The sequence below is a fragment of the Neomonachus schauinslandi genome, chromosome X (assembly GCF_002201575.2).
Source record: "Neomonachus schauinslandi chromosome X, ASM220157v2, whole genome shotgun sequence".
NCBI lineage: Eukaryota > Metazoa > Chordata > Mammalia > Carnivora > Phocidae > Neomonachus > Neomonachus schauinslandi.
In genome coordinates, this window is record NC_058419.1 from 111,670,368 (window position 1) to 111,685,904 (window position 15,537).

A 15,537-nucleotide genomic window follows, 5' to 3' on the forward strand; every position below is an offset into this window, starting at 1 on the left:
TAAAGTTGCCAGATACAAAATTAATACCCCCAAATTGGTAGCATTTCTATACACCAATAATGAAATGGCAGAAAGAAATTGAGAAATTTACAATTGCACCAAAAGGAGTAAGATACCTAGGAATAAATGTAACCAAAGAGGTAAAAGACCTGTACTCCAAAAACTATAAATGAATTAAATTTGAGATGACACAATGGAAAGGAATGGAAAAACTAATGAATTAAATTTGAGATGACACAAATGGAAAGATATTCCATGCTCATGGATTGGAAGAATTACTATTGTTAAAATATCCATTTGACCTAATCTGCAGAGTCAGTGCAATCTTGATCAAAATGCCAACAGTATTTTTCACAAACTAGAACAAATAATACTAAAATTTGCACGGAACTGCAGAAGACCCCAAGTAGACAAAGCGATCTTGAGAAAGAAGAAAAAAGCTGGAGGTATCACAATTCCAGGTTTCAAGATATACTACAAAGCTTAGTAAGCAAAATGGCGTGATACCAGCAGAGAACAAGACACAGAGATCAATGGAACAGAATAGAGAGCCCAGAAATAAACCTACAATTATATGTCCACTCCTTTGTCAATCTGTGACAAAGGAGGCAAGAATATACAATGGGGAAAAGACAGTCTCTTCAACAAATGGTGTTGGGAAAACTGGACAGCTACATGTAAAAGAATCAAACAGACTACTTTTTTTTCTTAAAGAGTTTTTATTTACTCATTTGAGACACGGAGCCTGATGCAGGGCTCCATCCCAGAACCCTGGGATCATGACCTGAGTCAAATGCAGATGCTTAACCGACTGAGCCACCCAGGCGCCCCCAAACCAGACCACTTTTTAATACCATACATAAAAATAAACCCCAAATGGATTAAAGACCTAAATGTGAGACCTGAAACCATAAAAATCCTAGAGGAGAGCACAGGCAGTAAATTCTCTGACATTAGCCACAGCAACATTTTTCTAGGTATGTCTCCTGAGGCAAGGGAAACAAAGCAAAAATAAACTATTGGGACTACATCAAAATAAAAACCTTTACACGGTGAAGGAAACCATCAACAAAACAAAAAGACAACCTCCTGAATGAGAGAATATATTTACAAATGACATATCTGATAAGGAGTTAATAGCCAAAAATATATAAAGACCTTGTACAACTCAATACTAAAAAAAAAATCCAATTTAAAAATGGGCAGAAGACCTGAATAGACTTTTAAAGAAGACATACAGATGGCCAACAGACACATGAAAAGATGCTCAACATCACTCATCATCAGGGAAATATATACATCAAAACCTCAATGAGAGATCACCACACACCTGTCAGAATGTCAAAAACACAGGTAACAAGTATTGGTGAGGATGTGGAGAAAAAGGAACCCTCATACACTGCTGGTGAGAATGTAAATTGGTACAGCCACTATGGAAAACAGTAATGGAGACTCCTTGAAAAATTAAAAATAGAACTACCATATGATCCCAGAATTCCACTACTGGGTATTTACCCAAAGAAAACAAAAACACTACTTCAAAAAGATGCACCCTTATGTTTACTGCAGCTTTATTTACGATAGTCAAGATATGGAAGCAACCTAAGTGTCCATTGATAAATGGATAAGGAAGATGTGGGATGTGTGTGTATACACATACATCCAATGGCATATTATGCAGCCATAAAAGAGGATGAGGTCATGAGACAACAGGGATGGACCTAGAGAGTGTTATGCTAAGAGAAATAAGTCAGATGAAGACCAATATCATATGACTTCACTCATAAGTGGAATCTTAAAAAAAAAAAAAAGACAAATAAACAAAAAGCAGAATCAAACCTATAAATACAGAGAACAAGCTGATGGTTGCCTGAGGGGAGGGAGGACCGTGTTGAGTAAAATGGGTGAAGGGGAGTGGGAGATACAGTCTTCCAGTTACGGAATGAGTCAGGGGAATAAAAGACACAGCATAAGGCACACAGTCAATGCTATTGTAACAGGGATGTATCAGGACAGACGGTAGCTACACTTTGTTGAATCACTACATTGTACAACCAAAACTAATGTAACATTGTGTCAACTATACTCAAAAAAATTAAAAATTAAAAAATACATATTATGAAAGTAAAAAAGCAAATATGGATATATTTACTACATAAAATATAAGACCTTTTTAAATTTTTTTTTAAAGATTTTATTTATTTATTTGAGAGAGACAGCAAGAGAGGGAACACAAGCAGGGGGAGTGGGAGAGGGAGAAGCAGCTTCCCGCTGAGCAGGGAGCCCGATGCAGGGCTCAATCCCAGGACCCTGGGATCATGACCTGAGCCGAAGGCAGACGCTTAACCGACTGAGCCACCCAGGCGCCCCAATATAAGACCTTTTGTAAGGCAAAGGTAACATGACAAAGTCAACAGACAAGATGTGGACAAAAATTTCTACCATAGGGGCGCCTGGGTGGCTCAGTTGTTAAGCATCTGCCTTCGGCTCAGGTCATGATCCCAGGGTCCTGGGATTGAGCCCTGCATCGGGCTCCCTGCTCAGCGGGAAGCTGCTTCTCCCTCTCCCACTCCCCCTGCTTGTGTTCCCTCTCTTGCTGTGTCTCTCTCTGTCAAATAAATAAACAAAAAATCTTAAAAAAAAAATTTTTTTCTAACATAAATGACAAAGGGTTAATTTCTATATTATCTGAAAATACCTTACCAACTGATAAGATGAAGAGCTCAAAAGAAAAAATGAGCAAAAAATACAAATATACAACCCACAGAACAGCATGTCCAAACACATGAAAAGATGCACAAATTCTCTAGGAGAGAATATAAATTAAAGAACTTATGAGATCATTTTGTACCCAGAGTCACAAAACAGAACTATAACATCTAATGCTAGTCGAGATGAGGAAGAAGGGAATTTTCATACATTACTGATGGAAATGGCATTGCCACAGAATTTTAGGAAGACAACACAACAACAGCTCAGCTCTTAATTTTAAAAGACAATTACTATACTAAGCAGCAATTTGTCCTTGGTTCTGGCAGTCTGTCCCATTAGTAGGGATGGGTTAGTACACCTATGTGGGGACATACATTCAATATTTATTGCAGCTTTGCCTTAGGGGTCGAGAGCTGGAAACAAAGTAAACGCCTATTAAAAGCAGGCTGGCTGGGGGCACCTGGGTGGCTCAGTCGTTAAGCGTCTGCCTTCAGCTCAGGTCATGATCCCAGGGTCCTGGGATCGAGCCCCGCTTCGGGCTCCCTGCTCCGTGGGAAGCCTGCTTCTCTCTCTCTCCCACTCCCCCTGCTTGTGTTCCCTCTCTCGCTGTGTCTCTCTCTGTCAAATAAATAAATAAAATATTTTAAAAAAAAGAAAAATAAAAAAATAAAAGCAGGCTGGCTGAATCAAGGATGGTCCTCCATAGCACTGAATTATCATATGGCCATTAAAAAGAAAAATTAGTGAACAAAAATGTTCATGGTAGCACGGTCCATAATTACCCCAAAGTCTCTCAGTAGTAGAGTGGATAAATAAATCTGGTATAGGGGCGCCTGGGTGGTTCAGTCGTTAAGCGTCTGCCTTCGGCTCAGGTCATGATCCCAGGGTCCTGGGATCGAGTCCCACATCGGGCTCCCTGCTCGGTGGGGAGCCTGCTTCTCCCTCTCCCACTCCCCCTGCTTGTGTTCCCACTCTCGCTGTCTCTCTCTGTCAAATAAATAAATAAAACCTTAAAATAAATTCTAATATATTCACACAACAGGGGATTAGAGAATAACCAGAATCAACAAATTACAACTACATACAACAACCCTGTTAATGTCATAAATACAATGTCGCACAAAAGAGTAGGTACTGAATGATTCCATGTATACAAAGCAGGCTAAAAAATATCTACACGGTTACAAATCACAGTGATAGTTACTCTTGGATGGGAGATGGGGGAGAAACATGGAAGGAGGCATAAGGGGGATTCTGGGACACTGGTCATGTTCTGTTTCTCGATCTGGGTGGTTACATGGGTGTATTGATTGTGGAGATTCACCAAGCAGTACCCTCATGATGTGTGCATTTAAAAAAGAAAAAGAATTAGATGCATTATAACTTGTAGGGATTTCAACTAGGTATTATTGGTTGAGAAAAGCAGAACTCAGAAAAACATGTAGAATAGAATCTCATTTTTATACAGTATGTAATAATAAAACCACCTTATGGATTACTGTGTATGTAAATATATGCTTGCACGAGGACAGATATAAGTCTGTATAGGTTCATATGGGACAGATAAAAATATGGAAGGCCATATAGTGGGTTCACATGGCTTCCCTAGGTGAGGGAAAAAGGATGATGAAGGCCATGATTATGTTATGAAGGAAAAAAAGGGGCCCTTGTTTCTTTAAAAAATGTATAAAAAATATCCCATTTGTGTAAAAGAAATTTTTAAAACATTAAAGAGGAAGATTAGAGAGAAGTTGTACCGAAGTTTAACAACTGAGACTCACTAAATGACAGTATTGCATAATTCCAGCACCATGGCATATTGTGAACATCAATCACTGCCCAAGAAAAATATGAAGTCTCAAGATTATTAACAAATAGCAGTAGATACCAAAAAAATCTATTTATTGGCTTTTAGCAATATGGTGGACTTCAACAACTTGACAATCCTTTTACCATAATCACCTAGAAGTACTGGGTAAAATGTAACATAATTATTTTAAATGTGCAGCTAAGCTCACAAATAATAAAAGCAAATCCCCAGGTGCTGGAAACAAAGAGGGAGGTGAGAAAGCCCAGGGGTGAGTGCTTGCGCTAACGGGGGAGGGTATTTGTCTCCAGAACCCAGGGGTTTGGTGTTCATTCCCACACAGGGGTAATAAATGAAGCTTTGGGAGGTAGGGAATTGGAACTGAGTACTTTGCATAAAGCCAAGACCCTTAAAGGACTCTTTTATTTATGAAAAGATTTAAAAACAAGAGAGACCACAGGACACAGGGCTTTGGGTGGGAAAAAAAGAAAAGCTCTCTGAGAATTCAAAACCACAGGACCACAATTCATTGCTTTTACTCTACCCACATAGTTCAGAAACTCCAGACTCAAAAGTAACAGAATTATTCCTCAAGCAGTGATACTACCATGGCCCAAGGCAGAAGCAAACAAAAAACTTCTCTGAAGAATTGAGCCCACACCCCCAAATATTATGGGATTTTACCCAGGAAAAAAACCCACAAGCCCTGCTAAGGAGGAGTTCACAATAAAAAACGGCAGAGCCCATGAGGGAACGATCCAACCCGATCAAGAGTCTGCATATAGAATTATACCCCCAGGAACGCTAAACACAGAGAGATAGCCAGAAAGAGATTATCAAAGAAATACATATAAAATGAAAACTAGAAAGGAAGAAAACAAATCCTAAAAGAACTAAACCCTACGAACAAAAGAGCCAGCAGGATTGAAAAAGATAAAATAGGAGAAAGCCCATCATGTATCTTAGAATAAATCTTTTTGAAAAGATTGTAATGATAATGAAAAATTCTTTATTAAAAGACATTAGAGAAGACTAAACTAATTGGAAAAAAATACACCATGTTTATGGATAGGCAGACTCGATATAGTAAAGATGTCAATTCTCTCCAGGTTAATCTATAAATTTAAGGCAGTTCCCAGCAAAATCCAACAGATTTCACAGAAATCCTAAAATGTACAGTTTTGTGAATACTGAAGTTCTGCTCCCGGGGAAGACAGGGCTTGGGCCCTGCGAGCCTCTGGTCACAAGATTTTCGTCAATTCATCAACAATTGACCTCCTTTTATGTGTTTCTGTTCAAAGACACCTCACTTCATACATAGAGCTGATTTATTAACACTGAACTCGGGCCAGCAGCGCTCTACCTCAGCCTGAAGGAAGCTTACCTAACACACCTGTTTTCGCCCGACCATTTCCCCCCCCACCCCCACCATCTCACTCCCCCTTCCCACTCCCCCATCCCACCCCAGGGCCTTCTTGCACTTAGGAACAACACTAGAAAGCCCTTCAGCACTACGTTTGAGGATCATTTTAAACAGTGAAATCACCAACACAAAGCACAAAAATACAAAAAAGGGGGGGGGCACTAAATACACCATGCAAAGGACGCTTGTTTACAGTAGGAGAACTGAACCCGAAGGCAGAGCGTTGCCTTGTTTGACCTCAGCCGGTACACCTTTGACTCCAAATTTCACTACCTTGCACGCGGCCACCATAAATATCGATTTGGGGTTACAAATTTCAGTGAGTAGGTGAATTCGCAAATACAGAACCCGCAAATTATAAGCAACGACTGTATCTTTGTATTTCCAGGGTTGGAAAGAATATTTGTTTTTTAGACAAGATGCAGAAAGCACAAATTATAATGGAGAAGACTGACAGGCTAGGTAAATCGACATTTAAAACTTCTGCTCGGGCCTTGCAGACGCCGCCCTGGAGCCTCCTGCACCACCCAAGCATCGTCAACGCCTCCCCGCTCTTCCATATCGCTGCGGACCGTGAGCCCTTGGCCCGCGGCTCCCATGAGCTGTTGGCAAAGTTCAGTGACAGCAGAGAACTTCCGTGCTCTGACCACTGGGGAGAAAGGATAAAGGTTCCTGCTTTCACAGGATTATTCCGCAATTTCTGTGCCAGGGTGGTGACGTCACACGCCATCATGGCACTGGCGCCTAGTCCATCTATGGGGAGAAATTTGATGAGAATTTCTTCCTGAAGCACACGGGTCCTGGCATCTTGTCCAGGGCAAATGCTGGCCCCCACACAAATGGTTCCCAGTTTTTCACCTCCACTGCCAAAGCCTGAGTGGTCAGACGGCAAGCATTTGGTCTTTGGCAAGGTGAGCGAGGGCAGGAATATTGTGGATGCCATGGAGTGCTCTGGGTCCGGGAATGGCAAGACCAGCAAGAAGATCACTATTGCCGACTGTGGACGAATCTCATAAATTTGACTTGTGTTTTATCTTAACTACCAGACTGTTCCTTCTGCAGCTCAGGAGGGCACCCCTTCACCCCCATCTGCTCAAAATATCCTACAATCTTTGAGCTCTCGCTGCAGCTCTATGGGTTCCATATTTTCCTCATTCCTCTCCAAGTCTAGCTGGATTGCAGTTAAGTTTAGAATTATGAAATAAAAACTAAACAAAAAAAGACTTCTGCTTAAAAATCTATGTCAGCAGAAAACTTAAAAAAAAAAACCTGAATCACTATATTGTCCACCTGAAACGAAGATAACACTGTATGTTAACTAACTGGAATTAAAATAAAACCTTAAAAATATATTTATGTCAGAAAAAAAGGGAAAAATAAAGTCACAGACGGGAAGAAAATAATCTGCTCCCCAGATAAACAAAGGATTAGTATCAAGGAGAGTTTTAAAGTTCCTAGAAATCAATTAAAAAAAAAGACATGTAGCTATTAGAAAAATGAGCAAAAGAACAGCATTTTCTTAAAACAGACTGGCCAACAAACAAAAAGATGTTCCATCTCATTTGTAATAAAGAAATACAAATTAAAAGTGAGATTTCACAACTCTCTATATTGTACATATATACTTTATAAAACTGAAATGTGGCTAAGGAGAACTCGTGTTTCAAGCAGAAGTTTCACAACATTCAATAACAATCTTCAGTAAAATCTAAGTACATTTTTAGGTAAAATTTCCAACAAAGGCATTTAATTCCAGAGATTAGAAGCCCAAGGAAGAAAATGAGAGTTCCAGAAAAAAACCCAAGAATAGATAACCAAATGATACTCAGGAAGCAACAAAAAGACTCATCCTCGACCGCCAGGGATTGGACATTTCTTAAAACCACTATCCTGGTATTATCAGTGGATTTTCACGCGAGATAATGGGGCAGAAGCTCTATATACATCAGGTTGTACACATTCAGAGCATTCATCAAGATTTTGTTATTCTGGGGCACCTGGGTGGCTCAGTTGGTTGAGCAGCTGCCTTTGGCTCAGGTCACGACCCCGGGGCTCTGGGATCGAGCCCCACATCGGGCTCCTTGCTCAGTGGGGAGCCTGCTTCTCCCTCTGCCTGCCACTCCCCCTGCTTGTGCTCTCGCTCTTGCTCTCTCAAAAAAAAAGATTCTGTTCTTTTGGAACCACTCTCAGTATGAAATTCTGTATCAGTTGGGGTTCTATATATACATAAAACCAGTAGAAGGGGCTTATGCAAATGTGGGAGCTGGTTAAGCAGCCTCAGGAAGATGCCATACCCGGTGTTGGAGCTCGGAATCCACAGGGCAGGTAGTCAGGAGGGGAAGATGAAAAGCCGGCTCAACCCCGCGAGTACAAGCTGGCCTCCCGCAAGAACGGACTGCAGACTGAGTTCCTTCTTACAGCCTCGGGTGTTAGTGATGAGGTCATCTGCAGAAGCCAGGCCCCTTCGTCAACGGAACTAAACACACATGCCTGGCCCAGGAATCAAAGAAGCTGACGGAGGATCCAGGTGGAACTTAGAGCAATTTCGGGCCACTTGACCTCAACAAAGTGACTCAGCAGCTCAGCAACAGTGTGTGCGAGCTACACTCTGGCCGCTACTTCCCTTTGCCTTCCCAATCACTCAAGAATCTCCCTGGCCACCCACATTAACCAGAAACACACAAGAACAGGAATTCTGAGAAATGCAGTTTTTCTAGCCAAACTGACACATTGCGAAGCCATCACATTCTTTAATGGTTGTGTCTCTTCAGACCCTCCTTTTGTTCTTGAGTCAGTCTTAGTAAATTACATTTTTCTCTAAGAAACAGTCCATTCGCCTATTTTTAAAAATGGTTACTCACAGTATTCTTGTGAACTATTTTTAGCAATTTCTGGTAGAGCTACAGTTATATCCCTTTTCACTAATTAATATGGTTATCTTATGTTGTTTCTAATTTAACTGCATTATGATCAGAGAATGTAGTATCTTTGTTTTTGGTTGCTTGGTATTTGAGATATGTGTTGTAGTCTAATACATGGTCAACTCTTACAAATGTTCCATGTGTGCTTGAAAACAATGTGTATTCTCTAAAACTGTACACACATACACAATTGCAATTAGGTGGATTAACTGGGTTGTCCAAAAGTCTATACACTATTTTTTTATATACATGGTCAATTCCTGACATAGGTATATTAAAAATCTCCCTCTATCAATTTTTCCTAGTTAGTTATGTCCATTTTTGCATTATAAATTTTAAAGCTGTTATTAGATGCATATACGTTTATAAATCTTCTATGCTCTTGGTGAATTGTTCCTCTTAGCATTCAGTAATGACCCCTTTTATCCCTAATGATATTTTTTGCCTCAAAGTCTATATCCTGTCTGACGTTAGTATTGCTACAGTTTTAATTATGCTCTTTTTTTTCTTGCCCACTAGGGGTTCCTATTACTTTCTTGCCAGCTCAGCTATGCATTTAAAAACGATATTTGTTATATTTTATCCATTATTCCTGGTGTGTATACCAAGTAAGGTTGTGGATATCTAACCTGGCATATTGATAGATCTTAAGGTTCTCAAAATTAGCAAAAAAATGAAACACATACTCGCCTTTAAAGAGAAATCTATTATGTTTGATATGCAATCGGAATAGCAGAATAAATTGCACAGTGTATGCATAACCAAGGCCCCACCTCACCAATGAAGGTGTCAAATGATATTAACTCTAGGGCTCAATCTGAATTGTGTTCACTTTGTATCTCCAACAGACAGGAAAAAATAGGCTTTTTCAAACAATACTCTCCCACAGCTTCCACCAAGAATCTGATATGGCCCCCATCCCTCAAGTGTGGTTCCCCCATGATTGAGAATCACTGGTTTATGGTCTCCAAAGAAGATTCAGTTTAAAGATGGACATATTTTATTCCATTAATAGTTTGGTATTCCTCCTCCTATCCCTCAGTCACTCACACATGTTGCACTTTTCTCTGGTGCTCTGTGGGTTCCTTTCAACATGTTTCCAAACTGCTCTGGTCTCCTGGTCCAAGAGGCCAACACTAGGCTCAAATCCAGTTTCTACCTGGCAATGTGTGAGTCCTAACACTGGAGCCAAATCCTATCAGCTGACATTTAATCTAGTTTTACCAATTACTGCTTCATGGGGACTTCAGAAACCCACATTATACATCTGCTCATGGTATGAATGGGGGTCTACTTTTCTCTACTACTGATTATGAATTACAAGGGTTCTGGAAAGATGGCGTCAGTGATTTGGGCCCAAGAGTTTACAGGAGGGAAAGCTCTAGTTCTTGTTAAGGAGGGTTGCCATCTGATTTGTTCAACTTATCCAATTTATGCACTACATAGAAAGCCTTTAGAAACTCATTAAAGTCAATGCTTCCATCTTTGTTTAAGTCCATTCTTTCAGCGAGCTCATCAATTTGAAAATCATCAATATGAATGCTGTAGTGACTATTGAAGAGTTTCCACATGGCACGAAATTCTTCCATGGAAATCAGGCCTAAAGGAATATAGAAGAATGTATGAGTGTTGGTTTTAAGACCCACCTAATGGAGGGGTGAAGTTATACTGATTGAATAGTCCTAATGAGAAGCTCACTCGCATGCCCCGACCATCAAGACACTGAAGGAAACAGAAAAGTCAGACTGTTAATATAAGACACAATATGTCACATTCAAGTACCAAGTGATCCTGAGATTATTCCAAACCTGGAATGAGTATACACCAAAGGGATGAGAGGGTAGATTGTAGACTGTGGGACTCTATGTGGTATAGAAATTATAAGATCTCAAATCTAAGGGAAAGGGACATCAAAGCAGAGGGAGAAGATACCCTGGCCCTCAATAAGAGGATTGTAAACAATGGCTCTGCCATGTTTTATAGGCAATGATTTACTTTCATATTTTGATTATTGACCTTTTGGTATTCAGTGATCTCTGCAGTTGGGGATTATCCAGTGAATTTTTTTTAGAGTTTGAAAATAAGTAATTGTGCCTCAAAGCCAAGCAGAAATGAATTCTCATGGCCCTGAGTCCCAAAAGCAGAATCAGAAGTGCAGGAATGATTTTTATTGCTTGGAGTAACCACTATGTTTAAATGGCCAGGAAATTATCTTTTCATCTGTGTGGTGACTTATAAAAGGAGCTATTCTTGTCTAATAGATACAGAGGCCTATAGGAACTGTAAGGTCTTGAATACAGTTTTTGGACAAACTAAAATAATAATAATATTAAACATGAGTTTATTCCCGCCCCCCTACCCCCGAGTTAAATCAAGTTTGGGCGAAGAATGCAACAGATGAAAACAGAGTTCTGCTTTCCGAGAAACAGATTAGCCTTTGCTTTCTACTGCTACTGAGCTAATCAACGCTCATTTACCTGAGTGATCAGAGTCAATGACATTGAAGATGATTTGCAGGTCAGTGCGGTATCTGTACAGAGTTTCAATTAGAGTAGACTGAGCCTAAAATAAAAATGTTCTAAATGTTAAAACACATAGACTTAATAACACAGGACAATTTTTAAATGTAACAAACACAAAACATTATCAGCGGTTCAAAGGATGTGATTTAGATAGAAATTTGAGAAGGCAGGCCTTCCTTGGAGGACCAACCCCTTTAGTCAAAGACAAGACCATGCTCTTGTATGTGGAAGCAAGTGCAGCTTGAGTGTGTCAGGGGACAGCGCCCACGCCAATCAGGAAGCGATGAATAGCCAACATTTACTGAGAACACCCAAGTGCAGGCTCTGCACTGAGAGTTTTCCATGGGTCATTTCATTGTGTCCTCAACAAGAGCCCCAAGGAACAGAATTATTATTATGTCCATTTTACAGATTAGAAAACAGAGAGGTAAAGTAAGCTTCCCAGGGTTCACATAGCTGGTAAATGAGATCTGACTCTCAGCAGCCTGAAGCCAAGGCCTATGGGTTTGGTCATCATGGTAAACTGCCTCTTAGGTGAAGCCAAAAGCGTCCTTCATGTGGGTATTTTACTCTCTCACCTGCACTTTAGTTTTCTTCTCTCTGCTCTTACTTTCTCATCTCCCCTGCAAACAATCACCCCATTCTTAGTTCCCATGAGCTCCCTTTCAGCTCAGGGTTATAACTAATTGCCAGAGGGTTGTTGACTAATAAGTATGGGGAGTGGGGTCTAATAATTCTCCCTGGGGTATTCCCATTTTAATAAGAGATTCTAAAGTTTACAAGTCTTTAAGGCATAAAATGTCACGTCAGCAAGTTTATTCCTCCACAGTTTAATAGGGACTCTGTTGAGTATTTTAAGGGGGGAGTTGAATGAAAGAATGGATGTCATATCTGTCCTTTTGCTGGACAGCATGTCAGAGAAGAATCACATATTTGACATGGATTTGCTTGCAGAAGCTTTTCCTTCTTTTTCCATGTTGCCTATCCTTAGAAGGCACAAATTTCCTGAACAGATCACGATGTACCTGGGAGAGCCCCCTTAGGCCTTTCCCAAGACTGCCACACCCATCCATTAGGTGATTCTCACTCCCCAACTTTTCTTTTTTCTTTTTTTTGTTTTTTTAAGATTTTATTTATTTGTCAGAGAGATAGAGAGCACGAAAGCAGGGTGAGGAGCAGAGGGAGAAAAAGACTCCCGATGAGCAGGGAGCCCGATGTGGGGCTCGATCCCAGGACCCTGAGCCACCCAGGCACCCCGTCCCCAACTTTTCAAAGGACTGAGTTCCTTTTATAGGTCGTCTGAAGGGTGTTTTGCTCCAGCCAGGGGTTTTTTTGTTTTTTATTTTTTATTTTTTTAAAGAGAGAGAGCACATGTGTGAGGGGTGGGGAGGGGCAGAGGGAGAGAGAGAATCCTAAGCAGACTCCGCACTGAACTTGGAGCCCGATGTGGGGCTCAATTCCAGGATCCATGAGATCATGACCTGAGCTGAAACCAAGAGTCTGATGCTTAACTGACTAAGCCACCCAAGTGCCCCATTGCTCCAGTCAGGTTTTAACTGGGGCTCCATTTCACTTGCCTCTTTCACAGGTTTCTGAATGTGGATATCCTGGAAGCTGGACATGTAGTTAATATTTCCATTGTTGTCTGTGGTTACCAGATGAGAACTCAGGGATCTCCATGGTAAGTTCAGCCCCAAAATGTTCTCCATGGAAAAAGCCCACTGGCCCATAGAAAGTTTTCCTAACAACAACAAAGCCCATATCATTGGTTGATAATTTGGTAAAGAAATGCAACCTACTTGGCAGAGCCAGGGAGCAGCCTGGGGTTTTGAGGCCTGGGTGCCTCCTGCTCTCCTTTGTGACTTATCCCAGCAGGTACCACAGCTCTGGTATATAATATAGTAATTCCACACTTCTATACATCACCCGGTGCTCATCACGACCAGTGCCCTCCTTAATCCCCATCACCTGTTTTCCCTATCCCCCCCCCCAGCCCCTCCCCTCTGGTAACCAGCCGTTTGTTCTCTAGAGTTAAGAGTCTGTTTCTTGATTTGTCTCTCTCTCTCTTATTTTATCCTTTTGTTTGTTTTGTTTCTTAAATTTCACATGAGTGAAATCATATGGTATTTGTCTTTCTCTGACTTATTTCACTCAGCATAATACTCTCTAGCTCCATCCATGCCCTTGCAAATGGCAAGATTTCATTATTTTTTATGGCTGAGTAATATCCCATTGTGTATATATACCACTATTCTTTATCCATTCATCAATTGATGGACACTTGCATTGCTTCCATATCTTGGCTGTTGTAAATAATGCTTCTAAAAACATAGGGGTGCGTGTATCCCTTTGAATTAGTGTTCTTGTATTCTTTGGGTAAATACCCAGTAGTGTGATTGCTGGTTTAAAAGGTATTTCTATTTTTAACTTTTTGAGCACCCTCCATACTGTTTTCCACAGTGGCTGCACCAGTTTGCATTCCCACCAACAGTGCTCAAGGGTTCCTTTTTCTCCACATCCTCGCCAACACCTGTTGTTTCTTGTGTTATTGATTTTAGCTATTCTGAGAGGTGTGAGGTGATAGCTCCTTGTGGTTTTGATTTGCATTTTCCTGATGGTAAATGATGATGAGCATCTTTTCATGTGTCTGTTGGCCATAATTCTTTTTTTAAAATTAGAGTTGAATACATACAGAAAAGTTCACAAAACAAATCCAGAGCTCAGCGAATTTTCACAAAGGGAGTTCCTATGTAGCCACCACCAAGGACAAGAAATAGAACATTGCCAAATACCATATGATTTCATTCATGTGAAATTTAAGAAACAAATGAGCAAAGGGGAAAAAAAAGAGAGAGGCAAACTAAGAAATAGACTCTTAACTGTAGAGAACACACTGATGGTTACCAGAGGGGAGATGGGTGGGGGGATGGGGTTAAACAGGTGATGAGGACCAGGTGATGTGTAAAAGTGTTGAATCACTATATTGTACACCTGAAACTAATATTACACTGTATGTTAACTGGAACTTAAATAAAAACTCAAAGTTAAAAAAAAAAAAAAGAAATAGAACATTGCCAATATTCAAAAGGCCCCCTTGTGGCCTCTCACAATTACTACCACCTCCCACTTTACTAAGGAGAGCTGCTATCTTGATTTCCAACACTATAATTAACCTTTTGTCTTTTTTGATCTACATGTAAATGGAATCATGAAGTATATATTCTGGGGGGAGTCTGACTTCTTTTGGTAACACTAAGTTCATGAGAGTCAGCCATGTTGTTCCATTCAGTTTTAGCATCTTCATTGTCATTGGTGTATAGTATTCCATGGTGTGAATACACACAATTTATATATCCATTCTCCTGTTGGTGGACATTAGGGTTATCCCCAGTTTGGGGCTATTACAAACAGTGTTGCTAAGAACGTTTCTGTACATGCCCTTTTGGTGCATTGAACCTATAGCTCAATTTGAAGAGAATTTATATCTTGACAACTTCAGCCTTTGCACACAGTAATATCCACCCATTTATTTCAGTCCTTTTTAATTTCTCTTAATAATATTTTAGAAATCTCATACATCAATCATTAGGTTCCTTCCTCAGTCCTTGCTTATCTGCTGTGAATGGTATCTTTTAAGATTTTCATTATCTAAAAGTTAAGTCCTAGCTATGTCAGTTATCAGTTTATTCCTACTCAGCTCCAAATCTACCCTTCTTTGCCCTGTTTTGTGATACTGGAACTGAACCCTGTAAATATTTCTCTTTTGGCAGCTGGTATAATGTCAGTAGAGGGTACAGGAAGAATGCTCTAAGACTTGGCAGAAGAAATACTTCTGGTATGCTTTCCTTCTTGCTTTTACAGCACAGCATGGTTGCCAGAGGTGTGTGGGAAATGCATTGGCACCCACTATCTAGTCAATTTCACTGACACCACAGAGAATAGCTTCCTTGCCAGGAGTGTGTTGGAGACTCAGTGGTACACAGCCCAAAGAGGGTTTTGCTGGCACCCCAGTGGGTAGCTCCACCCTCTTCAGTCCTGGTTCACCAGCTATAGACCAGCTTTGACATGAGACACCTCAGTGAACTTCCACCCCATCTAGTGGGCCATAGTCACTCCCTCTCCAATGAGATCTGAATCTTAGCCTTGGTGACT

The 15,537-nt window shown here is 40.5% G+C and overlaps 1 protein-coding gene and 1 pseudogene across 1 annotated transcript in view; one reads left to right on the forward strand and one right to left on the reverse strand.

Moving 5' to 3' along the window:
- The first annotated feature begins 6,361 nt into the window (after nt 1–6,361).
- Nucleotides 6,362–6,958, forward strand: LOC110575023 (annotated as a pseudogene).
- A 3,296-nt stretch (nt 6,959–10,254) lies between these two features.
- Nucleotides 10,255–15,537, reverse strand: part of PPEF1 (protein phosphatase with EF-hand domain 1) — a 74,401-nt gene continuing 69,118 nt past the window's right edge. The window contains exons 14-16 of the mRNA XM_021683870.1: nt 12,963–13,126; nt 11,341–11,425; nt 10,255–10,463 (exon numbers count right to left, since the gene is read on the reverse strand). Coding sequence (XP_021539545.1) covers nt 10,255–10,463; nt 11,341–11,425; nt 12,963–13,126 — 458 coding nt within the window. The remainder of the gene's footprint in view (nt 10,464–11,340; nt 11,426–12,962; nt 13,127–15,537) is intronic.